This window comes from Sparus aurata, chromosome 10, assembly GCF_900880675.1.
Source record: "Sparus aurata chromosome 10, fSpaAur1.1, whole genome shotgun sequence".
In the NCBI taxonomy this organism is placed as follows: domain Eukaryota; kingdom Metazoa; phylum Chordata; class Actinopteri; order Spariformes; family Sparidae; genus Sparus; species Sparus aurata.
The window spans coordinates 7111987-7137240 of NC_044196.1; the positions used below are offsets into that span (position 1 = coordinate 7111987).

At 41.3% G+C, this 25254-nt stretch overlaps 1 protein-coding gene across 2 annotated transcripts; it reads right to left on the reverse strand.

The window, feature by feature from the left end:
• Positions 1–159: 159 nt before the first annotated feature.
• LOC115589785 (uncharacterized) lies at positions 160–24309 on the reverse strand. Of its 2 annotated transcripts, none has more exons than XM_030430937.1 (25): positions 24226–24309; positions 23988–24117; positions 21873–22034; positions 20672–20809; positions 20312–20463; positions 19954–20057; positions 19668–19857; positions 19247–19378; positions 19024–19167; positions 18229–18364; positions 16191–16341; positions 15720–15856; positions 12945–13056; positions 12754–12817; positions 11092–11295; positions 10730–10875; positions 10225–10385; positions 9915–10036; positions 9685–9782; positions 9266–9402; positions 8680–8804; positions 2350–2495; positions 2027–2129; positions 1184–1320; positions 160–1011 (listed from the first exon to the last, which is right to left on the reverse strand). In XM_030430937.1, exons 2-25 carry the CDS (start codon positions 24115–24117, stop codon positions 897–899), a joined length of 3246 nt encoding a protein of 1081 aa, XP_030286797.1. In that variant the 5' UTR covers positions 24226–24309; the 3' UTR covers positions 160–896. The 2 variants fall into 2 exon arrangements, with proteins under 2 accessions (XP_030286797.1, XP_030286798.1); XM_030430938.1 differs by lacking the exon at positions 24226–24309 and adding an exon at positions 23402–23477 and having other exon boundaries at positions 23988–24119.
• Between the last annotated feature and the right edge of the window lie 945 nt (positions 24310–25254).

Below are 25254 nucleotides of genomic sequence, written 5' to 3' on the forward strand. Positions count from 1 at the left end.
AAAGGTAAAAAAAACAAAAACAAGATCTCATGTAAAATCAAAGCTAAAACATGCACCTTATTTATGGAGAATTGCTGTTTTCTCTGTGGTGCCACTAGTGCCAGAATATTACCTTTTGTTTTTTGTGTACTCTGTCTGTAGAATTCACCTTTCCAGAACAAGAATTTAAGACAAACTTTATCATCAGATTTTATTTTCAGTATATATTTTTATCCGAAAACAGTTTGAGTAATATGCAAAAGTGGCTGCTGAAGCAAGAACAACAATAAAACTCTCTGATTTTAAACCCTTGCCAAACAATCACTAAGCGGTGGCATAAAAAGTTAACAATTAGAACCCCAAAGTAATTTCCTTGCATGGCTCCAACCCCTCATGTCCCATGTGAAACATCATCAATCTGATTGCTGTTCAGGTTAAAGACTCAATCAGTAAATCACTCATCAGATAAAGATACAACAGAACAAAAGATAAAAGAACATTATGTTTGTTTCTAAATAAAAGATTAGTAACAGGCTTGTTCACTGCTATGTGATCGCCGTCTTCAAGTCAAAACACCTGTTAATTATTATTAAAGTAAAAGCAGATAACAGTCCTGACTTTTGGACATGGAGCACCACTTTACTGACCTTAACGTAGTCATCAAAAACATTTGGTCCAATGGACGTCAAACGTCATTAAAATGAAATAAAACAACGTGAAGACAGAAAATCTAAATCATATGAGTTTGTCCTAACTCTACTGTTCCCATGTATAACTCAAAAGTATGTCGTAATAACAGTCAATCATTTTAATTATCTTTTCTTAATGCACAAACATGTGATAATCAAACAATGTGAACTTGCACTCAACTCAATAACTGATCCCACCACTGTAGCTACAACTTTTATCTACAACTTTTACCGAAGTTGTTTAGAACGGTAGTCAGTTGCCATTTTCTTCATTTCACTGGCTAATTTGAGATCAGCGTTGGTCAGCGGTACTGCTGGGCCACCCTTTGGATCGTGTTTGTGTCTGTAAAACAGTTTTTAATTATTAGAAAAACAAGGATATATGAACAAATTTAAGTTCAAAGCTTCATTAGAGTTGAAATCATGAAAAACACTGGATCTTGTACTTCCCATTATGCAGCTCTATACTTTTGCCAACTCTCTTATTTAATGTTACAAAATAAATATTGACTTACTCTTTGAGATGTTGTTCGATGGCCTTTCGTTCATACACTGTTCCGTAAATTGTTTCCACTGGATCAACAAACAGCTTGTTGGTGAGGGGACAGATTAGATGAGGCGGTACAAGCTGTTTCCCAGGATCCACCAATTTCTTTCAAATCAGAAGTGAATACAATAAATAATTACGTGACATGTAAGAATATGCTGAAAATGTGATACATCATAAAAAGGGTCATATATATGTTTTTAACATGTGTGGCCTTCTTAAGCCCTATTCGCACGGGACTAGTATTAACTGGAGACTCTAGTACTTTGTAATAACTGCGGAGGTCGTCTGTGATCTTAATCCCATGCAAATCTGCTACGTTCGTAATTTGTAGAGTAAGAATTCCACCGCAAGTTACCTACCATATTTCGCCAAACACAGAGGCCATGTGATAATATTAGTCCCGTGCGAATCGGCATCTCTGTAAATTACATAGGATACGCAGAGCCTTGACATCATATCCGGGGGATATGTCAGTAAATTAAATTAAAACACAGACTTTGCTTATCCCGTGCGAATGCGCTGCATGAAACACAGACGTGGTGGGGTAATTTCTAAATCACATGAGGTCCCCAGGTAATACTAGTCCCGTCGAATAGGGCTTAATGCAGCTCATAACTCACTGTTTTTTGTCAATATGTGTGTTATATGTTTTTGTTAATAGATTTCAGGGTATTGATTGAGTTCAGACTGATTCCCTTAAAAACAACAGTATCATCTGATATCATAAGCTACAGCCTCTAAATGTCCACAGAATCAAGTTAAAAACATCCTATAACTAATTATAAAAGTGATTAGACTGTTCGTTCACCTTTTCCATGACATCTCGTGACATAGCAGCAGTTTCCTCTGTGTGTTTTTTGGCCTCTTGTTCGTACTTCTCACGACTGGACATAAATTCCTCAGCCAGGATGCTGCCACAAAAAAACACCCAACATATTTGAGCTCAAACAGTTCATTTACCATAGAACAAATCAACATGTTGGTGTTTTGTTTCATTTATACCGTACGAGACGATACAATTTTTTAAAGATTGCAATTAGTGTACCATTTCATAATTGTCTTGAATTTAAAGTATAATTTACATATTCAATCATTGTTAAATAATTAAACAGGTATATTCTGGGATCTAACCTGTCCAATGGATCTTCAGGCTCTGGGATGATGAGCAGTCCATAAACAGCATTGAGGATATCTCTCATGGTGATCTGGGCGTTGTAGTTCCGGTCGAATATGTTGTGACAAATGCGTCCCACGTTGTTAATATTGCAGTGGTACACCTGGTTCAGGTTAAGAAAATGGCACTGTGTGCATTGTTTACAGTCATTTCAATTCAGGCTAGCTTCTGGAGACACAACTCAATCACCAGAATAAAGGCTGGCAATGTCTGTTTCTGCATATCACAGATTTGTTTAAACTTTACATTCACTAGCAAGGACCACACCATCAACGAGATGCGTTTAAGGATTTATTAGTGACAAAGGAAAACGAAGTGTCGAAGATCTTGGTTCTTTTGAGTTCTTCGAGTGCGTTGTGGGGATTCTTGTAGAGAATCCGCCGCCGCTCCCGGGCAGCGACGGACCCCCTCATGGACCTACGAAGGAGAGGAGAGAAAGAAGAAACAGACAGAGAGAAATGGGGTGGGGGGGAGGGGTGCGGAATACGAGAGCGAAGCAGATGAGAGGGTCAGGTGGTTATTTATAGAAATGCGGAAGTTGGCGCTGTTGAGGTGTGGTCCTGCTCCTGAAACTTCGCCAATTAAGCTTCAATTCACTAGCAAGGACCACACCATCAACGAGATGCGTTTAAGGATTTATTAGTGACAAAGGAAAACGAAGTGTCGAAGATCTTGGTTCTTTTGAGTTCTTCGAGTGCGTTGTGGGGATTCTTGTAGAGAATCCCCACAAACCTCCAATTACTTGAGAAGAGATTGAGCGGATCTGAGATCTTTGAGATCTGAACAGATGTGACGGTGGTACGTTTGGGAGGACCAGCGGCCTATGAGATGTATGAAGTGTTCTGGGAAGCCATTACGGGAGGCTGAAGTGGCAGCTCCGATTCTGAAGGAGTGCCCAGAGTAGTTGTCGGGCAAAATACCAGACAATGAGAGCACCCGGCGAAAGTGATGGTGGAACCAGAATCGAGTAGCCACTTGGCTGGATTCGGAGATGAAAAGAGGATCTGTCGTTGTTGTGAGATTTACGGAATTGCAAGAAATTTGCGAGGGTTTCGAAGGGATTCAGTGGTGATTGGACCTTGAAGAAGAAGACGGGTGTAGGCGGACCAAATTGATTGGTTTTGGTTTGCTTTAAGTGGAACACCATAGTGTCGTCTGAAAAGCAAGACAAGTCAGAAATGCAAGCATGACGGCTTGAGTCGAAGTGAATGGTTTAGGAGGTGAATTTGGAGCATCTGAGGAAGCCAAAAGGCAAGCAAGAACATGGCTTCCAGGGTTTGGGCGACTTGAGGAGTGCCGTACCCGGAACGGATTGTGTGGAGGCAGATTAACGGCAAGTTGGCATTAAGAGGAAGACGGCGAGGGCTTAACGAACTGTTAACAAACAGCCGGTTATTGTCTTGGAAAGAAGCTGATACCGTTAAGGTAAGCTTGGTGGTGCGTGATTTGTCATGAGGAATGGGCGTAAGTACTGAAAGAAGTCGTGGTGATGAGATCTAATGATGGAAAGGTTGTGTTGTATTGGTCGTGAAAGTAATGGAAGCTTTCCAGGCTGTCCAGTAGGAAGAGAGGGTCGAGGGTGATAGGTTGTTGATGGTGGAGCTCTGGTAGTCGCTTATCAGGGGTATAAGCGCAGGATTTACGAGTTGAATGTCGACGCCCAACTGGCGTAGGGAAGGTATCTGCGTGAGGTGCCAAGCTTCTGAACTTCTGGCATTCATTAGCGAGCTTCGGGGGCGATTCTGCCACAAGCCATCTTCCTTTGTAGAAACCCCCAAAACCGGCCTAAGGAGCAGCATCGCTGTACAGATGGATGTCATGTGGGTTAGTTGGTTGGTCATCGTAAAAGAAAGTGATTCCGTTCCAATTGGTGATAGGGTTGAGTCACGGACAGATTTCAGCAAGGCTCGAGCTATCCAGGGAGATGGAGGTCAAGAGTGATGGGACGGAAGGGACAGAAGTTGACGTTTGGTGCGGCGCTGGGCGCAGAAGAAGGTTCGGCTGAGCTTTCCGACCGGGAATGAAGTCTAAAACTTGTTAGTGTCAAGAATGATTCCGAGAAACTCAAGGGATGTGGAGGGGCCCTCTGTTTTCTCTGCGACGATGGGACCCCGAGGTTGGAGAAGACTGAAGTCAGGGTAATCAGGCCGGAAGTGGGTGGCGATGTGGTGGGGGGAAATTGTTAGACTGGATCCAGCTGAGGGCTTCAGGTGGGGTGTCGAAGAGTTTAGGCTGCTTTGCGACCAAAGGTGTGCCTAACGGCGAAGTTATATATACCACGGCAATGGATGCTGAAGAAACGGCAGAAGTCGGGGTGAATAGGGAGGACTTTAAGAGCACTGGTCTGTTCCTGGACCTTCCTTAACTTCCTTAGCGAGCGTGCGGTCAACTGAATCTGGCTCGGTTATGGTCGACTGAAGATTTTTGATTTCAAAAGAGATAGATGATTGTGTGGAGTCCGGGGTGAAGACCTTCTTCAAGTCCTTTATGAGAAACTAGCTTTGGCGAGGTAGGTTGTACAGGCATTCGGGGTGGGCGTGGCCCCCGCTGCAGAAGGAGTAAACGTGGAGGAAGCGGCACTGGGACACGGTGCATCCGGTACTGTTGAAGCCGTTGCAAATCGAAAAACCTCCTTGGTGCATGACGGGCCTGCCTTTCTTATATACGCCGTTGATTACGGGAAGATGACAGAAGGGGTAGATGACATCTGTTCTGGAGGTATGGGTGCTGGTGGAGCTGCCGACAACAGGCGAGAGAAGGCTGAAGCTCTCGTTTGGTTTTTTGTGCGGCCCAGTGTGGGTAGCTGTGTATAAAGTGAAATTAGTGGTTGCCTGTTGAGGGGGAAGAACGGGTGCCGGCATCCCGGTGCTGACGACCCCAGCCGACATGAGCTGCTGGGACTGATGGAGCTGGGAGATGGAAGCTCCCTGCATCCCGGCATAGGGTGCTGGCACCCGGTGCCAGGAGCCCCGGTTGAAGCGAGGTGCTGTGGTTGCTGGAATTAGGCGGCAGAGGGCACTGGCATCTTGGTGCCAGGAGACTTGGTTGAAGCGAGGTGCTGTTGTTGATGGAAACAGGAAGCAGAGGGCGCTGGCATCCCGGTGGCAGGAGCCCTGGTTGAAGCAATCTGCTGTGGTTGCTGGAAATAGGCGCTAGAGGGCGCTGGCATCTCGGTGCCAGGAGCCCCGGTTGAAGCGAGCAGCTGTGGTTGCTTGAAACGGGAAGCAGGGGGTGCTGGCATCTCGGTGCCAGGAGCCCCAGTTGAAGCGAGCTGCTGTGGTTGCTTGAAACGGGAAGCAGGGGGTGCTGACATCTCGGTGCCGGTAGCCCCGGTTGATCAAGCTGCTGTGGTTGCTTGAAATGGGAAGCAGGGGGTGCTGTCATCTCGGTGCTGGGAGCCCCGGTTGACCAAGCTGCTGTGGTTGCTTGAAACGGGAAGCAGGGGGGCGCTGGCATCTCGGTGCCAGGAGCCCCGGTTGAAGCGAGCTGCTGTGGTTGCTGGAAACAGGAAGCAGAGGGCTCTGGCATCTCGGTGCCAGGATCAGAATCAGAATCAGAATCCTTTAATGTCCCGCAGACGGGGGAATTTGTTTCTCGCAGCAGCAGAATATTAAGAGAATAGAGCAATAGCAAAAATAGATAATAGAATAGACACTATAATTAAAAAGGGGAAGAAAATGGAATCGAATCGACGTATATACATATTTACATGATGTAGTGCAAGAATGGACAGTAATTTTTAATATACAGACCGGAGCGGTTGAAGCGAGCTGCTGTGGTTGCTGGAAACAGGAAGCAGACGGCGCTGGCATCTCGGTGCCAGGAGCCCCGGTTGAAGCGAGCTGCTGTGGTTGCTCGAAACAGGAGCAGAGGGCGCTGGCATCTCGGTGCCAGGGTCAAAATCTGAATCAGAATCCGGAGCCCCCGGTTGAAGCGAGCTGCTGTGGTTGCTGGAAACAGGAAGCAGAGGGCACTGGCGTCTCAGTGCCAGGGGCCCCAGTTGAAGCGAGCTGCTGTGGTTGCTGGACACAGGAAGCGGAGGGCGCTGGCATCTCGGTGCCAGGAGCCCTGGTTGAAGCGAGCTGCTGTGGTTGCTGGAAACAGGAAGCAGGGGGCGCTGGCATCTCGGTGCCAGGAGCCCCGGTTGAAGCGAGCTGCTGTGGTTGCTGGACACAGGAAGCAGAGGGCACTGGCATCCCGGTGCCAAGAGCCTCCGCTGAAACAGGCTGCTGTGGTTGTTAGCAGTGGGCTGTAGGGGGCACTGGCATCCCTGTGCCAGGAGCCTCCGCAAAGTTTAGCTGCGGTGATGGCCGGAACTGGATGGCGGTGGGCACTGTGGCGTTTGCCCTTGAGGTTGTAGGTTGCTGTAGCTGATGATGATAATCCTGATAGAAGTTGGAGGGTCCTGGAATCTATCTGGGCGCTCCCTCTGGAGTGTAGTGATGCGAGAAGTGGTGGCGGAAACTCTGGAGTTGTTTGATCTGGCAGAGGATCTCTGTCTCTGCTTTTGCTGCTGCTCTTTGTTTTCTTTGGGCTTTGTCATTTGATTGTACTGTCCCTTTAACAAGAGCGTAGACGTCACCGCCTGTAGGGCTGTGCGTGATGACTTCACCTGGAAGCGATCTGGTGTTAACGGAACGAACAGCCATGAGTTTATTTATTTATTTTTCGAAGATTGGCTGTTGTGGTGGCTAGAACTGAATGGCAGTGGGCACCATGACGTTGCCCTAGATGTTGTAGGTTGCTAGTGTCGATGATGAAAATCCTGATGGGGATTGGAGGGTCCTGAAATCCATCTGGGCACTCCCTTTGGAGTGGAGTGATGACGAGAGGTGGTAGCAGAAACTCTAGAGTCATTTGATCTGGCTGAGGATCTCTGTCTCCACTTTTGCTGCTGCACTTTCTGTTGTCTATGAGCTTTCTGCTGTCTTTGGGCTGTAGTATTTAATTGTACTGTCCCTTTTAACAGGAGCGTCGACGTCGCGGTGTGTTGCGTGCGCGTGATGACGTCACCCGGAAGAGAGCTGGTGTTGACGGAAGAAGCACACATGCGTGTGGAGAAAGTTTGGCTTTATAGTCCATTCAGTTAAACAGAATTCATTTGTCGTTTAAAGTTTTCTGGGGAGCGGCTACTGTCCAATCGGTGACTGTAGAAGATGAAAGCCGGTCGGGGGAACTCACCGGAGCGTGGAGACGTTGTGACCGGCGAGTTGTTCGGCCGGTGTTGGCGGAACGATGGCGGGAGGCTTCGCTTCTTGGAGGTGAAGGAGTCGGCGAACTGTGGCGAACTGCAGCGACGGTGACTTTCTGTTCCGGAAATTCCTCGTCCTCTCTTTGCTGCGGAAGGAGGTGGGCTGGGAGACACGGGAGAGTCGTCGGGCGAACTATGATAATCTTGGATGTTGAGGAGAGATGAACCAGGCGGGAGACGAACCATGGATGAGACGAAGTTGGTGCTCTTCGGACCCGCTCGCGTCCTAGCCGGCTGTTGGGCCACTGGAATCGGGTCCTCGGGTACGGAGGTGACGGGAGAGTAGTCGGCTTCAAATGAATGGTGATCCTCATCTCGTCTGAAAGATTGTCCGACGGGAATAGTGATACGAAGTCCATGATGAGGTGTGTAGAGCCTGATGTTGCTCGTACAAAAGTTTGGATGTGCTCGGGCGAGGCGATGTCGCGTGATCTCGTTTCTGGGTGCGAGAGCGCAGAATACGAGAGCGAAGCAGATGAGAGGGTCAGGTGGTTATTTATAGAAATGCGGAAGCTGGCGCTGTTGAGGTGTGGTCCTGCTCCTGAAACTTTGCCAATTAAGCTTCAATTTACATTTATGTTACTTTACTTCCCTTAATGTTTATGTTCTTCTTACAAATACAGAAACACAGTCTTGAACTGCCGTCACCGGCTTCTCACCTGTATCTAAATTAAAGTCAGCTGATAAAGATGTGTTGTGAACTTGATATTACATGTTTTGTACAAACGGAAAACATAATCATAATCTATGGCCTGCAAATGTGAACGTATTTGTGGTTTGCAGAAACATTAACTGCCAACATGTTATCCTGGCGGCTGGGCTGCACTCTGTCTGATGCTTTCACAAATGTTTTAGCTTTTTCTATATTTACTTATGAAAACTGAATGAGCTACATAATAAAAAATCTGCATATAGTCCATAGCACACATTAAAGTTTTCTAAGCTAATATGGATCAATCTGACACTAAACAAGATCTTTAATCTGTATTACAAATAAGGCTGAACATTTGAAGCTGTTGATTTGCTGGCAGGATACAGGTGTGACAAAGCGAACCAGTGGAGGCTTCACTGGGTAGTCAGGACCAAACTGGCAGAACAACTCAAAGACTCCTTTCTCATAAGGTGTGTCTGAAGGTCCTTCCATGACAATCTTCCAGAACGCTGAAATGTTAAAAAGTAAGATTGATTATTAAGTGTTCCAGGGTCGACTTTTCAATGTTGTAGAATCAATTTAGTAAATGAATTGATTACTGACATACTGTATAAAATGGGGCCTGTACACATTACCTTAAACTTGATGACAATGTATTAACCTGTTATTTTTCAGAATCAGAATCCTTTTTATTGTCATTGCACAATGTACAACACATTTTTTTAGCAGCAACACTTTTAGCAGTGTCACACAACATAATTATATTAAAAAGTTACAAGTAAAAAGTACAGTAAAAAAAAAAGTACAAGGCATTTAGTGCAATATTGTATTACAGTATTGGTATTGTATTACAGTACAATACAGTATTGGAAGTCTTCGTGATGATAAAATCTAACATCAATATTTAGAATAAAAGTCAAACAAACTTAGAAAAAGACCTGAAAATGTGAAAACATTTGATGCCACTTACTGAAGTCAGACTCTGATGGAAAGATACTGAAGTAGGGATGTGGGTTACAGTGCAAACTCCTCAGCTCCTCCAGGATACGTTTGTCCTTTTCCATCATTTGTCCAACTCTGGTGTCCCGGATCTTCTTTTTCAGAGCACTAGTTTGAAAGATCAGTCCCTCAATATTAACACACATCTTGTATGACTTTACATTGTAGTCTTCTTTCATTTAAGGAAACGCCCAAAGAAGTTTCTGCTGGTCCTAAAACAAATATGTCATTCGACTGACAGAAATTGTTGAGTCTTTAATTTGAAGATTTTTAACACTTGACTCTGTTTTACATCACAGTAAACAGAATATCTTTTCTAAATAAAAGCATCTGATCTCAAAAAATTTTTTTGCTCCAACTGACATTGAATAGGATTATTCTCTCACTTACCTCTCTGTCACTGTCACTTTACTGTTCATCTCGCTTGGCAAGACAACCTCTGGAGATTTATCATACCCATGAGCAGCATTGATCGCTCGTAATGAACTCTGAAAATTATCAAGTGATAATGAGCAAACACATTAAAATGTACAATGTTAACATGTTTAAAATTAATTACTGTGACAGAGTTGTACACACTTATGTACAATAAAAATGTAGACAATAACTGGTGTACTAACAATAGTGATGGTCGATGGATCAGCTTTTTTCTTGGGTTTCCTCATCTCCAAAGAGAGAACAGTCTCAATCTCAAAGAGCTTCAAACCATCTTTGCTCGTCTCTGGTTTGAAACAGCAACCTCCTGAAAGCAATACTGGTTATTGTTTTAACTGACTTGTAACTCAGAATTCTAACTTTGATCCCAGAACTCAAAGATTAAATTCAGAACTCTGACTTTAATCTCAGTATCCTGTGTCACCAAATGCAGAAACTATTAGACAACTAAAGGTAAAAGAAAAATAACTGTTACCAGATGCCTTTGTACTTTACCTGTCGCGTTGCTGATTCCGCGCAGAATGCACAAAGTATCAGGAGCCCATGGCTGTAGTTGTAAAGTATTTCTTGGCCCCACATTGCCAAGAAGAATCGAATCCACAATGATGTTAGATTTGATCAGGTTGGCAGTAACAACATCTGGCATGTTTGAGGATCTATGCACAAAACATGTATTTTCATGAAACACAATACAATTAGCATGTATTTAACATGTTTATGCTTTAAATAAAAGAGTAACCCCCAACCCCAAAACCTAATCTTAAAGGGACAGTTCACTTAAACATAAAGAAACTCCAATGTCTCTTTCCAAAAAACATACTCAAGATAATCCATAGACCTCGGGCAGTTACTTGTAGGAATTCTTGTCTGTCTACCAAAACTTCACTGGACAACCACATGACAGCTCAGAAGAAAGGATGCCTAATTTACCTTCACCGAAACCTAATTATAAACTTAGCCTCACAAGAAATAGGAAACTAGTACAGACAAAGAAAATTACCCGACATCATGTCCATCTGTGAGACAAAGAATTCGAAGGTTACAGTCTGGAAACTTCGTCTTGACTTTGTCCAACTCAAGCATTCCTAGCTGCAGTGCATCATACAGCTTTGTTCTTCCTGATGCCTTCAGGGTATGGACGTGTTCCTGGAAAAGTAGAAAAATAACAACAGTGTCTATGAAGGGGTTATTTACCTGTTGTATCATGGCAGAGTCCAAACTGTATGCCATTCACAAAGAAAGATGACAACTCACCTTCAGCACTATCTGTAAATACTTACAGACTTAGATGTCCAGTACTGACTGAACAAGGAACACTAAATGTTTATTATGGTTTGAAGAAGTGTACTGTTTTGTATTTACCTTGAACTTTTCGAGTATTTCGGTGAATGTGTGGAGAATTTCCACTGTGGAGTCAAACTTGGCAAGGCCAATGACATGATGAAAGTCGTAAGCCATGGTCCGAGTGGCAAAGTTGTCAAAAAACTCTTTGACGGCATGGATTTTCTGTATCTCCACACTTCCATAGCAGTTTTCTGCCATGGATGAGCTTGTGTCTATCAGCACCTGATGAAATGTAAGTCAAGAAATTATTGAATCATACATTACCCCCCCATGTTGAAAGAAAATGCAAATATTTAATTTGGAACATTTTGCAAATCCATTTGTCATTTCAAAGTATTTATAAAAGGGTGTTTTCACAAAGGTTCCCAAAAATCCTTAATAAATGGTTAACTATAGGAAAGTAATTGTAGGAGCCAAAATGTGCATCTATTTTGAATTGTTTACTTTGTCTAGGCAGTGCACATTATCATTATTATTAACATTATTATCATTCCTGGTAAGAAGAAGTGGGTGTGGTCTCCACATTATTTCACCTGCGCACCTGTTTGTTGGCGGGCTGGCTAGCAGACAATTTAGGTTGAGTGAGGCCCCTATATTATTTCTTTGACTGTAATTTCCACTCAATTTTGACCTTAACTTTTGAAGATAAAATTGACAAACATCTGGAACTGGACTACGGTTTTTCATTCAACGAGTCACAGAAATTAGCCTGCTTTGCCTCAAAGCAGACTATTTATAAATTAAAAAAGAGGCTACAGTAATCATTTTTAGTATCCTTGTGCATTTATGACATGCTAACCCTAACCATGACCTGATGTCAGCTTTACAATAAGAGTCACAAAGAGCATTCATCAATGGCTAATTATGGTTAAGCAATACTCATACACAACAAATACACCCATATACAAAGTAACAGAATGTCTTAAATGAGACCAAGAATGAAGAAAACCTTGGCAAGAAGACCTTGGAGTGTGTCCACTGATCTTAACCTTTTAACCTTAAGACCTTTAGTCATAAGAGGATGAACAAGCAACTGGACAATCATTTCCCTTAAACATTTTGAAAAACAGTTTTCTTTTCATAAAAATGGATAAGCATGACGCAGGTTGCACGTTAATAAACATCTTTATCAACCATGTACCAACATTTGTTAAAACCGTAATCAAATTAATGTTTACACGAGACAGTTGTTAACAGTTACTGATGTTTACTAGTATATTAACTGATATCAATAGTATCTTTACAAAAAATCTAATAATGTGTAACACCTCAGTTAACATGAACAGCATTAGTAAATGATTACAGGACACACTAATTAACTGTTAGTTGTATTACTCCATCACTCATTAACTAATGTTAATTAATGTATCATTATTGCTGCAATTACCATGAATGATGTATGCAGGCTCTAACTCACAGATTGCCTGCTCAAAATCTGATCCTACTCAGTGTAACATTTAAAAATTTGAGTGGATCATGATGTCGTTATGTACGACCTCTGCGATTTTCTTATTTTGGTCAGAATAAAACTGTTTATAATCTAATAAAACAGGTTTTCTGCTGATGACAAGTCTCTGCACAGCTTTTCTTAAACAACTCCTGCTTTTTTCATTAGCGCCCCCCCTCCCACCCACGTGGTGCAGTGAGATACATTTTCAGGTTTTCGAGTTTCAACATTACCATTATGGCTTCTTTTGGAGTCCTAGTTGTGACGAATGAATGGTCATCTCTATGGTCACCAGTTCTGCACGAAAAGTGAAGAAGTGTTAAGATAATATTTACTGTATACAGATTGGCTGGGATATGCCAGAATCACCTTTGTGATGAACTTGTGCTTTTATCTTTAATAGAGTTCAGAATATTGTACTCACATTGCTGCCAATGCATCCACATCGATAGTTTTGACTTTGCCAGCAAGAAAATCGTGCACTTCGACACTTGCAGGGTTTGCCTTATTTTTAGTCAAATAGACACCAAGGTTGTCTGCCAAAAACAAGGAAAAGTTGGCAGGATTTAACTTCTGTGACAAATGTTAAAACCTACTCAAGGGCAACTGGAGCTACAGTCGACATGAAAGGTCCAGACTAGGGCTGAAACGATTCATCGAGTTACTCGATTAACTCGATTATAAAAATTCCTCAAGGCAAAAACTCTGCCTCGAAGCCTCGTTAAATTCCTATGACGCGCACTATACGCGCAGGGATCTGATTGTTCCACACGGACCGTTGTTCAGGAAGCACACCAGCGCATCACACATGTTGAATTTAGCTGGCTGGCGCAATTTAGCTCTGTATTTGTAGCGATGTCGTGATGCGGTTTGACTAGATATGATGTTTAGCTTTGATGTTTTTAACCTCTTCAACCCGAGCTGCGCATGTTGCATTATACACCTTATAAGAGCATGCTAACCATGTAGCAACATATTAATGCAGCCCACCCACTTAACGGGAAGAAGCTCGGCTAAACACTCATGATAATCATTTTCACCTAATTGAGACTCAATTCAGACACCAAGCAACTAAAAGAGCACGTAGAAAAAACACGCTATTGACGCATGTCAGAAAAATCGGCGTTAGCGTTTACGCTACTTTATGCTAACGCTACATACAGCATGTCATATGAAAGCTGGGACTCTACAAATTTCAACGGTATACGTCTCATCACTCTGCGCCCAAAACTCACTGAAACAGCAGCCGAAGAAGAGCAAAAATAAACATCACTTTATACTGACATGATCATGAATTACGTGCTACATTGGTTGTTTTGTGATTATAAACTCTGTTTGAGTGCACTACACCGCCTCCACCGGCTATTCCAATGTGTCTGTGTCACTCTGAAATGATTCCTGACAGTTCAGGATAAGTTTCGTGTGGAGTAGTAGGACCCTAGTCTTCCCACACAGTGTATTTGCCTCCTTGTGATTGGCGGGTTAGTGTGGTTATCATGGATTTGGGGACTGAAGACTGAAAAAGTCTTATTTATAATGTATTTATTTATAATTGTTTTATTTATATTTATTTATTATAAATTGTACACATTGTGTACCTGTTTGGCTTGATATTTTATATTCATTCTTTGTTCTCAGGTGGGTAAGTTGCAGAAGGTGCAATCCTTTTTTGTAATGTTGTATGAAGAAAACAAAACCAAGGCCAAATGGCCTTTACTATTTAAGTTTGTATTCACAGTTTTACATGTTATACATGTTTTACAGTAAGTTGATTTAACTGTATTGTTGTTTAATTATTGGCACTTAATAAATGGGCTTAGTTTTGGAGCCAAATGTTGGAGTTGGAATGAATACCTCTGTTTTTTTGAGAAATGCTTGATCATTTTACAGCCACATCATTTTCGTTATGCATTATTTGTTTTGGTTGTTTAAAAACACGGTAAAAAAATGATCCTATTACTCGATTAATCGATTGATAAAGTGCTAGATTAATCAATTACAAAAAGAATCGATAGGTGCAGCCCTAGTCCAGACACAATACAAACAATCCAAACATTTATCAAAAAAAAATAAAAAATCCTCTCTACAGTGAAATGGCAGTTTCATATGTTGATTTAGTTTGGTACGCAAGAATATCATCTCCAGCGTTAGGGAAGCTACTCTATGACTATTGTCTGTCTATCCTGAGCTTTATCAGATAGAAACGGAGATAGGAAAGTCCATTTGTGGGTGCCGATTATCTGTACACTGAACATTGCTGGTGTGTGTTGTGCTTTAAAGACTATAATCTAAGCAAGCTCCAACTGAAAAGTATCATGTCACGACTTCAGTTGTGAATTGACACTATGTAAATAAAACTGACTTCACTTTATCATCCCACGCAACAGTGTAGCCAACCCTCTGTTCAGTGGCGGTTCTAGACCAGTTTTAATAGGGGGGCCAGGTCGGGGCCGGCTTTTTTGTAAGGGGGCACAGACAACCTGGAAAAAAGGATAAATCCCTCATTCAGACAAAGCAGTGTTTACAATTTCAACAATTTTGATTGGGTAGTAAACTGCTGAGACACTTTAATTATGCCTTTCCCTTCAGAATAAAATCATTGCAAGAAATCTGTCATTGTATTATTGATGCAGACTCACTGTCAGGGGGCCACAGGGGGGTCCAGACTCAGAGTTACGGGGGCACTGGCCCCTGTTGCCCCCCCCCTAGAACCGCCCCTGCCTCTGTTACAAAAGTGGATACTAATGTCAATCCAACATTCAACAGGGTTCTTTTCTCTTGCATTGCACTAGTGCTTCAACCCAGCGCTACCATGTTCACTGCTAGCACTTTTTTTGCCAGAAAGGACGTTGTGTGGACACAGATCCTAAACTGGTGCCGTACCACCAGACTACAGAACAGCTACTTTCATCTTGGCTGTGAGGCTCCTCAATTCATCCTGAGCATACCATTGTAAAAATAGCTTTGATTCTGTGAGTAATCCAACTTGGATAAGTTGGACTCTGACAGGGTAACACAAATCAAAAATAACTATAGCGATAAGTAACCCGGTAATGTCCATTGCTTATGTAGGTAATATAGAGGCAGGATTAAATTGAAACTATTTATTGACAATGTTTAATTGTAACTATGTTTAACATAAATGTATATTTAAATCAGCATCGGATTTATGAAATATGCCTTCAGATTTTTGCAGTACCTTTACTCAGAAAAACAAGGTGTAGTTGATCATAACCAAGACCCTTCAAAAGCAGTGGTGGAGTCGCGCTGAGCTGAGGGAACGCCTTCATTTCTTCTGCCATGTCTCCAAAACTCTTCTCGGTATTTATGTGAAAGCTGCAATTATATGGGTTACTTATTGGGTTATATGAATACTGTGAAAACAGAATCAACTTATAGAACACAAGGTGAGGTGAAGTACATTTCTGAAGTAGTGTATTATTAAACCTAAATATCTTACACTGCCCACACAGAGTGTGGACAAGAATCATTAGAAAAAATAATGCTGATAAGTTTGGACAACTACCTAGAAAATGACAATTATTACTGTAATTTCAAGATATTACTTTATCTGGGCATAAATTACAGTCTGTGCATTACATGTGAGAATCTGTATGACAACTATGTCTATGTTTTTGTGCTCTTGAGCATGAAATTTGATCATACATACTTCTGACATGTCACAGCGCCGTGAGAACTCCAGAGATCATATACTACAATTGATGGGTGAACGCTGAGCAAAATCTTCTCGATGTCAGTGGCTCTCTTGATCGATGTTTCTTGCAGAACCTCTTCAGTGCAGTTTGGAATCCTCTCGCCATCTTAACAAAGTAAAGAGAAAGTCAAAATATAAGTTGCTATTATTACCAGACATGTTCACTCAGTGAGAGATGCTGACCCCCAGCTCCACCTCCAGGCTTTCCTTTCAAAGCCTTTTTAAGCACCACCACTACCTTGAATACCACCATGACAACTGACACTTAAGTTCTATTAAACTGTGTGTGGTTCGTGATAGCAGTAGTTAAGGTGGTTGGTAGATAGACAAACTCGCACTCATTATTTTTCATTTTAGTCCACTGTCCCCGCCTGTACCCAATTGCCGACTGGTCTGTTTAGTGACTGAAACAAATAAACGCCCCGGCTGTTATTTGGTATTTTACGGTATGTCATTCTCAGCGAGTAGGCTCAATGTTTACTGTCTTTCAGCACCACAGCTGTGGAAACGAGGAGAAAGAGAGGGAGTGAGGGAGGGAGAGGTGCTCTGTATGTGCATAATTTTGTTTTGTTTTGCATGTAGTCGTCATACAGGTCATTTGTGATGTAAACAATGAAATTTTTTAGGCCTACACGGCTTAAAAGTGCACCTTTTTACATGCAGCTGACATTATTACTAATCTGGGCCTGGCGCTAGGATGCCAGAGGTTCATTTTGCAATTTGTGCAGCCTATGGTTGATTTACTGCACTCTTGTTGGTTGCAATGTGCAAAAACCTATTTATCTATCATTTATGTTATTTTATTAGGTTATTTGATGCAGATTAGAAGCTCTGGATGTGTTTTCTACTAGATGTGTTATGATTTTACGGGTTTACACGGGCATCCGGCAACTTCGTGGTTTGGGCTGTTTTTTATTGGATTGGGCGGGTTCTCTAAGATGTGATTGGGCTGGAAACTGTCAACACTGGACACAACACGTTATCTTTGACAGAAACAGTTGAGATTGGTAGCTCCGTCAGAGAGGATGAGACAGAGAGGAGAGAGATCCAGCTGTAGTCAGGTGACAGAGAGAATGATGCGGGTGGGACAGAGTCAGGCTGCCGGTGAGAGAGACAGAGTTTCCACTGAGTCTAAAAAAAAGTCTTAAATTTGACAATCTCAATTTTAGGCTTTAAAAAGTCTTAAATACGTCCATATTTTGCATATAGGTCTTAAATTACATCTAGTTAGGTCTTACGTATGTTCTTTCATTTGCCGCTTCCATCATTGCCTTTTTTGTTTTGAGGAAATGTGTTGGTGAGATTCACAGTCAGCTCCGTGTGTTGTTCTTCTGTCTGAAGTATCAGGAACATAAGCAGTATTTTGCCAACAGCGAGGTCGGAATTTATTGGCGCACACTTCGCCATTTCCAGAAAGACTTCGACAGCGGAATCTGCCAGAGGATCCTCAGATTGGGCACACTCAGTGTGAAAGTGCAGGTGTCAACATGAAAAACACCAGTTAGCTTCTTAAAGTCTCCAGCAAAGTCACGTAATCACACACTTCTGTAACCAGTTCCCGGTCCAAGTTCATCCAGTTCTGCTCGACCTGATTTTGAACACTGTGTGTGTGTGCGTGTTTGTGTGCGCGAGGGTTATTATAGTTAACTAAAATTAAATACCTAGATAAGAACTGAACTTAAACTACTTAAATCACTTGTTAAACTAATTAAAACTACCAAACTGAAAAAATAAATTAAAATAAAAGCTAATTTAAAACTATAATAACCCTGACACAGATGCCCCCGTGACCCGGCCCCGGATAAGCGGACGAAAATGGATGGATGGATAACCCTGACACACACACACACACACACACACACACACACACACAAACTCATTCACTCCATTATCATTGTTGTTTGAGCTGCTATGTGAATGGCAATAAATGTGGTTATTTTTTAAAGTCATTCTGGGACAGCACTTTTCCTTACTTTTTTAAGTTTTACTTTACCTTGGATTTTCTGAAGCACAGCTGCTCTTTCAAGGACACCTGGTGCTCCAGGTACAGTGACTGGATCACAGAAACGTCTGCCTTCTTCAGACATCAGAGAAAATGTTGTATAGTTCTCATGTTCTGTTGTCTCTTTCTGTCAAAGTAATACAAGGCAGAAACACTCAACTGGTAATCTATCACTCCTCTGTGACACTTTTGAATACAGCTGCAGGTCATCAATCAGGTCATTCTATGTTATAAAACATACATCCATGACAACAACAAATCCCAGAATGATATATTTCTAAGTAGGGGTGGTGAAAAAAAATTAATTATTAATTAATCGCAATTATAATGTTGATGATTATGATTTGATTATTAAATTACTAAGAATCGATTTGAAAAAAACAGTAATACAAACTGGAGTCCTCCTCTTACTGGCTTCCACTACATGGTCCACAGTCTGGAGCCAATATCTGTTATTCCATCCCGGAGCTTTTTCACACTTAAATCAATTCCAAATCTTTACAAGGAGACAAAGCTTTCCGTGCAAGTGTCCCTCAACTCTGCTCACAGGGCAGCAATAACCTGCGATGCCTGGACGTCCAGATCTACAGTCTCATATGTGACCATTACAGCTCATTATGTCTGACTTTAACATTTTCAATAGATCATTGTAAGAACTGTTTGTTAAGGCAGACCTGAGTCTAAGTTGTGCCGTGGTTCTTGACACAGTGTTGGTGTCATCCCACCGTTGGATGCCTCATCACCTGTGTAAATTTAGATTCTGCCTCCAAACTCATGAGGAAATACCTTGGCTTCTGACAGGAGATGTGCCCAGCAGTATGTTGAATACTCAAAGACGTCAATGTCCTCGATGATCTTATCTCCTCGGTTTGTTCCAAGCTGTGGCAAAAGCTCTCTGAAGAGCATGTACAAGCCTTCAACTAGTGCGATCTACAGGGAGAGAAATAACACATTTTTACCTGAAGAAGAAGAAAAAAATGTGCTTGATGCAAATGATCAGATAGGTTACCTTTTGATTCCTGGATACGCTCTCATTCCTAAAGAGTAACTGATACAAACTGTGGGCCAGAGGGTTACATCCAGTCAGTTTTCGAATGTAGGCGATCAAATTCTTGCGTCCAACTCCTGTACCCTTGTTTTTCTGGAGTAGAAAAAAAATATTTAAAAGTGTTTGCTCATGATTGTTCTACACCTTCAGAGCAGAACGGACTTCTTAAAAATGGCAGTATAACCAAGAGCGAACACAGAGCAGAGGAGACAAAGTATTTGTCAAAAGTCCAGCTGAAATCTGTATATGACCAGTGTGCACACTACAACTTCTCTTAGCTTCTTTAGACTAATACAGCCATTCTCAAACTTACCTAGGAGGAGGACACATTTAAGCCATTTTCCTAAAGTAAAACTATTATATATCATTAAACACATCTTACAATGATATAAAGTGAAGACAAGAAGACGCTGATTCCCTTTGGGGTTTGTTGCACTGAGGGAACAACATCATCAGTGAAGAAGTCTTCCTGGTTTAGAACCTCCTCAGAAAACGTGGACAGAGAGAAATTAACTGTTGACCCGTCTGAGATTCCACAACTTTCCAAAGTGTTGCCACTGCCACGTTCGCCCCTAGAAATGTGATTAACAAACACATCACAATCAGGATTAACAATGAGGGATTCAAAGCCCATACTGTGAATACATTACAAATAAATTCAGAATTACCTGTAATGAAGAACATGTGCTGGGATTCCACTTTCATCTGACAGCTTATTCTTCAAAGTAGCTATTGTGTCATTTTCCAAATCCACCATCACCTCAAAGTCACCCTGTATCAAATATTCAAAGAATTTAATCAGGTTAAAGGCTTAACTTTTAGTTAAACTATAAAACTATAAAACTATAAAAACTGTAAAAACTTTTTAGTTTAACTATAAAACAAAGAAAACAGTTTGTTATAACTGTCATGAATGAAGGTCGTGGATTGGAAGAGTTTATGTAAAGTCTGTGTCAGCACTGAAAGAAAGGCTGCTAAATTGAGGAGATTAAAATGCCTTCTGCACTGTGCTGTAAGCAAACTCACCTTGAGCATGATGTGGCATCGCACTGTATCACCTCCGTAGGTTTCAGTCACCTCATGATTTGGCAATTGAGGAGCTGTATTCAGGTTCTCCTTTGGTGTAAATATGGCATAGATCACATCTCCATTTTTAATGTGCCTGTCTTTTAAAGACCCTGTACGGGAACAAAAATAAAATAACCACTTTACGTGCTTTTGTTGAGCAAAAATGTCATTCAATATTGTATTTTTAGAAGTTCTTCATAAAAGTTATATTATATGCACAAAATATATTTGAACAACAAAAAAGTCCTGAACTGTGGTGAATATTCACACTGGGTGACCTCGTTATTTATTTTGGACCTCAGCACTGAATGAACTTACATGTGTTGAAGAATGGATCATCTGTCAAAGGCATTCCATCCACTGTGTAGAGACAGACGCCTTTGGAGGAATCAACACTTTCACTGTGACGGATCCTCAACATCAGATCTTCAACTGTGTTTTGTGCTGCATCCATATCTGTGAATTCAAAATGATCTTGGTAAGGGTATAAAATGGTATGAAGGTGTTATCAGAGAGTGTTCTGGCTTATCAACATAATGTGGTATGATATGACATCAGAGGATGGCTCTCAACCATTGATTAGAGAGAAAACATTAAGTAATAAGACTCAGAGTCATGATAGCGGCTCTGTAAGGCAGTGTTAGGGCACCGTGGTGTTTTGAGCTAAATCTTAACATCAGCATGCTCAGATGCAGTTAAGTGCAGCTAAATCTGTTGTTTTGGGAGTCACTGGACAACGACCTATTCAACTAAAGTCTTGCTGACTGTTGTCATTAAAGAGCAACTAAACCCCCAAACCACTTTTTTCTGCTGAAAACCAATGTATTTGGGTATGAAGTAGTGTTGCTGAGTGATTCTGGTCCAACTCTTGACATTTTAGTCGAAGTATTTCAATTTGGCGTATTTTGTAGTAAAAATGTAAGTGTGACTGCCCTCTATGGGTTGAAACCCGGTTATTACAATCAAATTTTCCTATTGGCTGAGATGGAGGCAGATGACGTTTTGGAGGCAGCTTTCGTCACGGTCCACCACGGTTAGCTCCGCCCCCTCCTATAAAAACTAGCACCTGCTGATCTGGAATCTGTGGCGAGTAGGTTGGATTGAGAGAATTGCGAATAGAGAGGCATAGTGATTATTGAGTAGGTAGTGTAGTGTGGTGACGGTTAGGGGGGAGGGGGGAGGGGGGAATCGGAGAGTACTCCTGGAGCCCCGCCCATCATCAAGGAATTTTTTGAATTTCCAGCTTAGAGCACGTCATCCAAAACTGAGGGGTTTAGTTGCTCTTTAAATGTTTTTTTTTTTTTATAGGCAATGCCTGTCATTAAATGTGTTGTACAAATGTTTTGGAACTGACAGTTATTCATTCAGAGGCTCCACCTTCAGGAAAAATGGAGGATGTACCAACCTCCTCCTTCCTTTTGTATTCAGACGGAGCATTCGCTTTGTCACTGCTAACACAAGGTACTTTTTAAGATATAAGCGCACGCTGTAAAGAGCTTAATAATAATAATTGTAATACCTCTGATATATTTTGGTTCTGGACATTTGGCGTATGTGTACTGCAGACAGAATGACTCCATTGACTTCTTCACAGATGTCGCAGCAGGCTGTGCTGGAGCTCTGAGTCTGCGGATGGTGTTTCTCATGGTAGAAAAACGATTCCTTTCCACCTGGCTTAATCCTGTTGGGAAATATAACCAGAATGATAAATATACCTTTATTAATTTAGTTTAGTTTATTTGGAACATGTAAATAGAAAAATAAAAAAGAGAAAACCATTATCAGACAAAATGTAAAGACATGCACCAGTCAACGACAAATGAAGGAATGGGAGGAAAGCGAAAGAAAATAAAAAACAAACAAAACAATCAAAAACCTGATTCTTCTGTTCCCATTCATCATCCCAATCATTAGACATCATTAGGGCTGCTCGATTATGGAAAAAATCATAATCACAATTATTTTGGTCAATATCGAAATCACGATTATTTAAACGATTAGTTGTGAGTTTGGAAACATGATGCATTTATTAGCATTTCTCTCCCAAAAAAAATGCTTTGTTTGTGTTTTATTTTTGAAAAGCGACCGGATGTTATGTTGTTGTTGTTGTTGCGGTGCATTACTTCCTGTCTGCTATGTGCTAAATTTGGCTTATTGCTATGTCGCTCCGATCTGCCAGAAATAGAAGTCTGTAACTCCTCCGGATTTGCGCATGCGCTGATTGAATTGCTCAATTTTCAGAAAATCTCTAGGCCTACTGTACAACGAAAAATGCCAAATAAATAATTTCAACTCAATTATATTAGTTTGGAGATCGTTTGACCCAAAATTCAAAATCACGATCAAAATTCGATTAATTGCCCAGCCCTACTAGTCATGATACATATAAAGACATGTAATGGGGTGACAATAACCACAACAATGTCACAACGCTGCTGTGGCAGCCTGGTTGTGTTTCCATTTTCGGTGTTCTGCATTTCCCACCTCCTTTCTCCCTCACCTGCTCCTTCTCTGTGTGTCTGTGGGTGTGGCAGCAGCAGCACAGTGGCACACCTGAGGAGGATGAACTCGTCATCCACTGCCTATATCTACCTAGTCTCTCCAACACTTTGGCGCTAGATCGTTCCGTCCAATACGGTGACCACATGGTGCTGCTGGTACTTTGTGTTTTCTGTGTTTTTGCCTTTGTGCTTATGCCTCCTCGGTTTTGCTTTCTACCATGATCTCCTGTGCTGTTCTGTTCTGTCTTCTGTTCATTGTCCTCCACACTGGTTCCACTCAACCTTCCTTGCCTGCCTGCAACCCCCCGTCATCTTGTCTAAATCATCCTCCAGCACAGTTTGTTAAATACATCTTCACTTTACTACTTCCTGTCTCCATTGTCTGCATTTGGGTCCTAAAATATAACCTCAACCATACCAAAAAAAGCAATAATAGTTTAATTTCATATCATAATAATAGCAATCATATTAATAATCATTGTCATCATCACCACCACCACCACCACCACCACCGTCCTAATAATAAAAAGTAATAATAATGAATTACCATTTCTGAAAAGGAGTAGGAAGAAGTGTCAAACTTATTAACTCCTACCCCCTTTCACCCACAAATACTCGTCCAGCTGGAGAGTAACCGACCAATGAGAAGAAAAAAGAGAATTTCAACAAATAAAATTCCAATAATTTTGAAATAATAACTGGAAGATACATTCACACACACACACATACCCACATATAAACACACGTACAAACATGAATACACATACATATATATATATATGCCTACATAAACCCATGAATTATTCACATGTACACACACACACAGAAGAAATGTGTGGCAATCAGATAATAAACCTTTCCTAAGTCCCTCTTGTACTGACGAGGCTGTTTCCTTTATAATCAGTCTTATTTTGTATTATATATTGATACCTGCCAAGTATTTCTCTTTCTCCCTACATTGCTTTCTCTGTCTCTAGACCAAAGTCCATGTCATTTACACATGACAACATGCTTCCTGGAAACTTGGAAGTCTGACGTTCATGTAGCAATAACACAGGCCTGTACATGACTACAGCTGACATGTTTTCATCAGAAAATGTTAAACTTACTGCTTTCATACTCAGTAAACTTACCGAGGTTGTTCAAGTCTTCATCTGTGACGCCATCAAGGAAATCTCTTTCGTCTTTCACACCGAGCTGAACAAATTTATTGTAGTACTCCTGCAGTCTGTGCTGCTCCAGCAGGTTGAATACTGCACCCATCTGACAAAAACAAACAGTGAAAGTCCTTATTAGTAATAATATATGAACTTGTATCTGCTTGTGTTCTAGCTGTCGTAGTTAAACTATTTGTAAGTCGGACAAACTTACCTTGTTCGCGCAAGATGGAGTGCAACAGTTGTGCTGTCTACTCTCTATTTCCAGCACGTAGTGTGCTTACTGTGACATGTGGCTGCTTTGGAGAAAACGAAACTTAAAGTTGCATTCAGTGCCTGAGCGGATTTTTCTATGCTGGGAATTCAGTGCACACACGCCACAGATTGTTAATGAGGACTCCAAAGAGAGTTTGTGAAATAGATAAAGAATTACGACATTTACTTACTTGTTTTTTATTGTAATAAAAACACTCCATGTCATTATGGTTGCCTGTCTCTGATGTAATGTGATGATCCAAATATGAATGCAGTTAGGTTCAGGGCCATAGCCAGGATTTTAGACATCCTGAGATCTACCCATCCACCCATACAGAACATTTCAAAGAGTACAGTATAAATATGAGCATTCCTCTGTGTTTTGACAGGATCAATAATCACTTAGGAAATAATGTCAGTGCAGCACACAGATGGAAACTGGACACAAATTCCCACAGAGGGTGGTAAGTTACAAATTTGACTTAAATTTAATAAACATATTTCTTATAATGAGAAATATTAATAAACAATTAATTGATAGTTTACAAGTCATTTTACTAATGGCGTCCAAATAATATTTATAAATGAACTACAAAATATATTTTCATTACCATTTACAAAGTAACTGTGTCTCCACAAAGAAACACACACACACACACACACACACACACACACACACACACACACACACAAATGTGTTACAAAGTTATTTTATTGCAAAGTTCAGCCCAGAAGTCAAAACATCGTAACACAGTATATAACTGTTGGACAGCGTTACAGTGGAATAAGAAATGTAGATAATATTTTGTACACAGCATCAAGCATATTTACAATGTGTCCGCCATCTTTCTGTATGTTTAAACAAACGACTCATCAGATTTGAGAACCAGAATGTTTGTGGTTGGTTCAGTGCATGGTACGGAGCCCCAGATCGAAACAATGTTTAATTGTGGCCACAATGTAGCTATAGCGTGCGCACGAAATAATA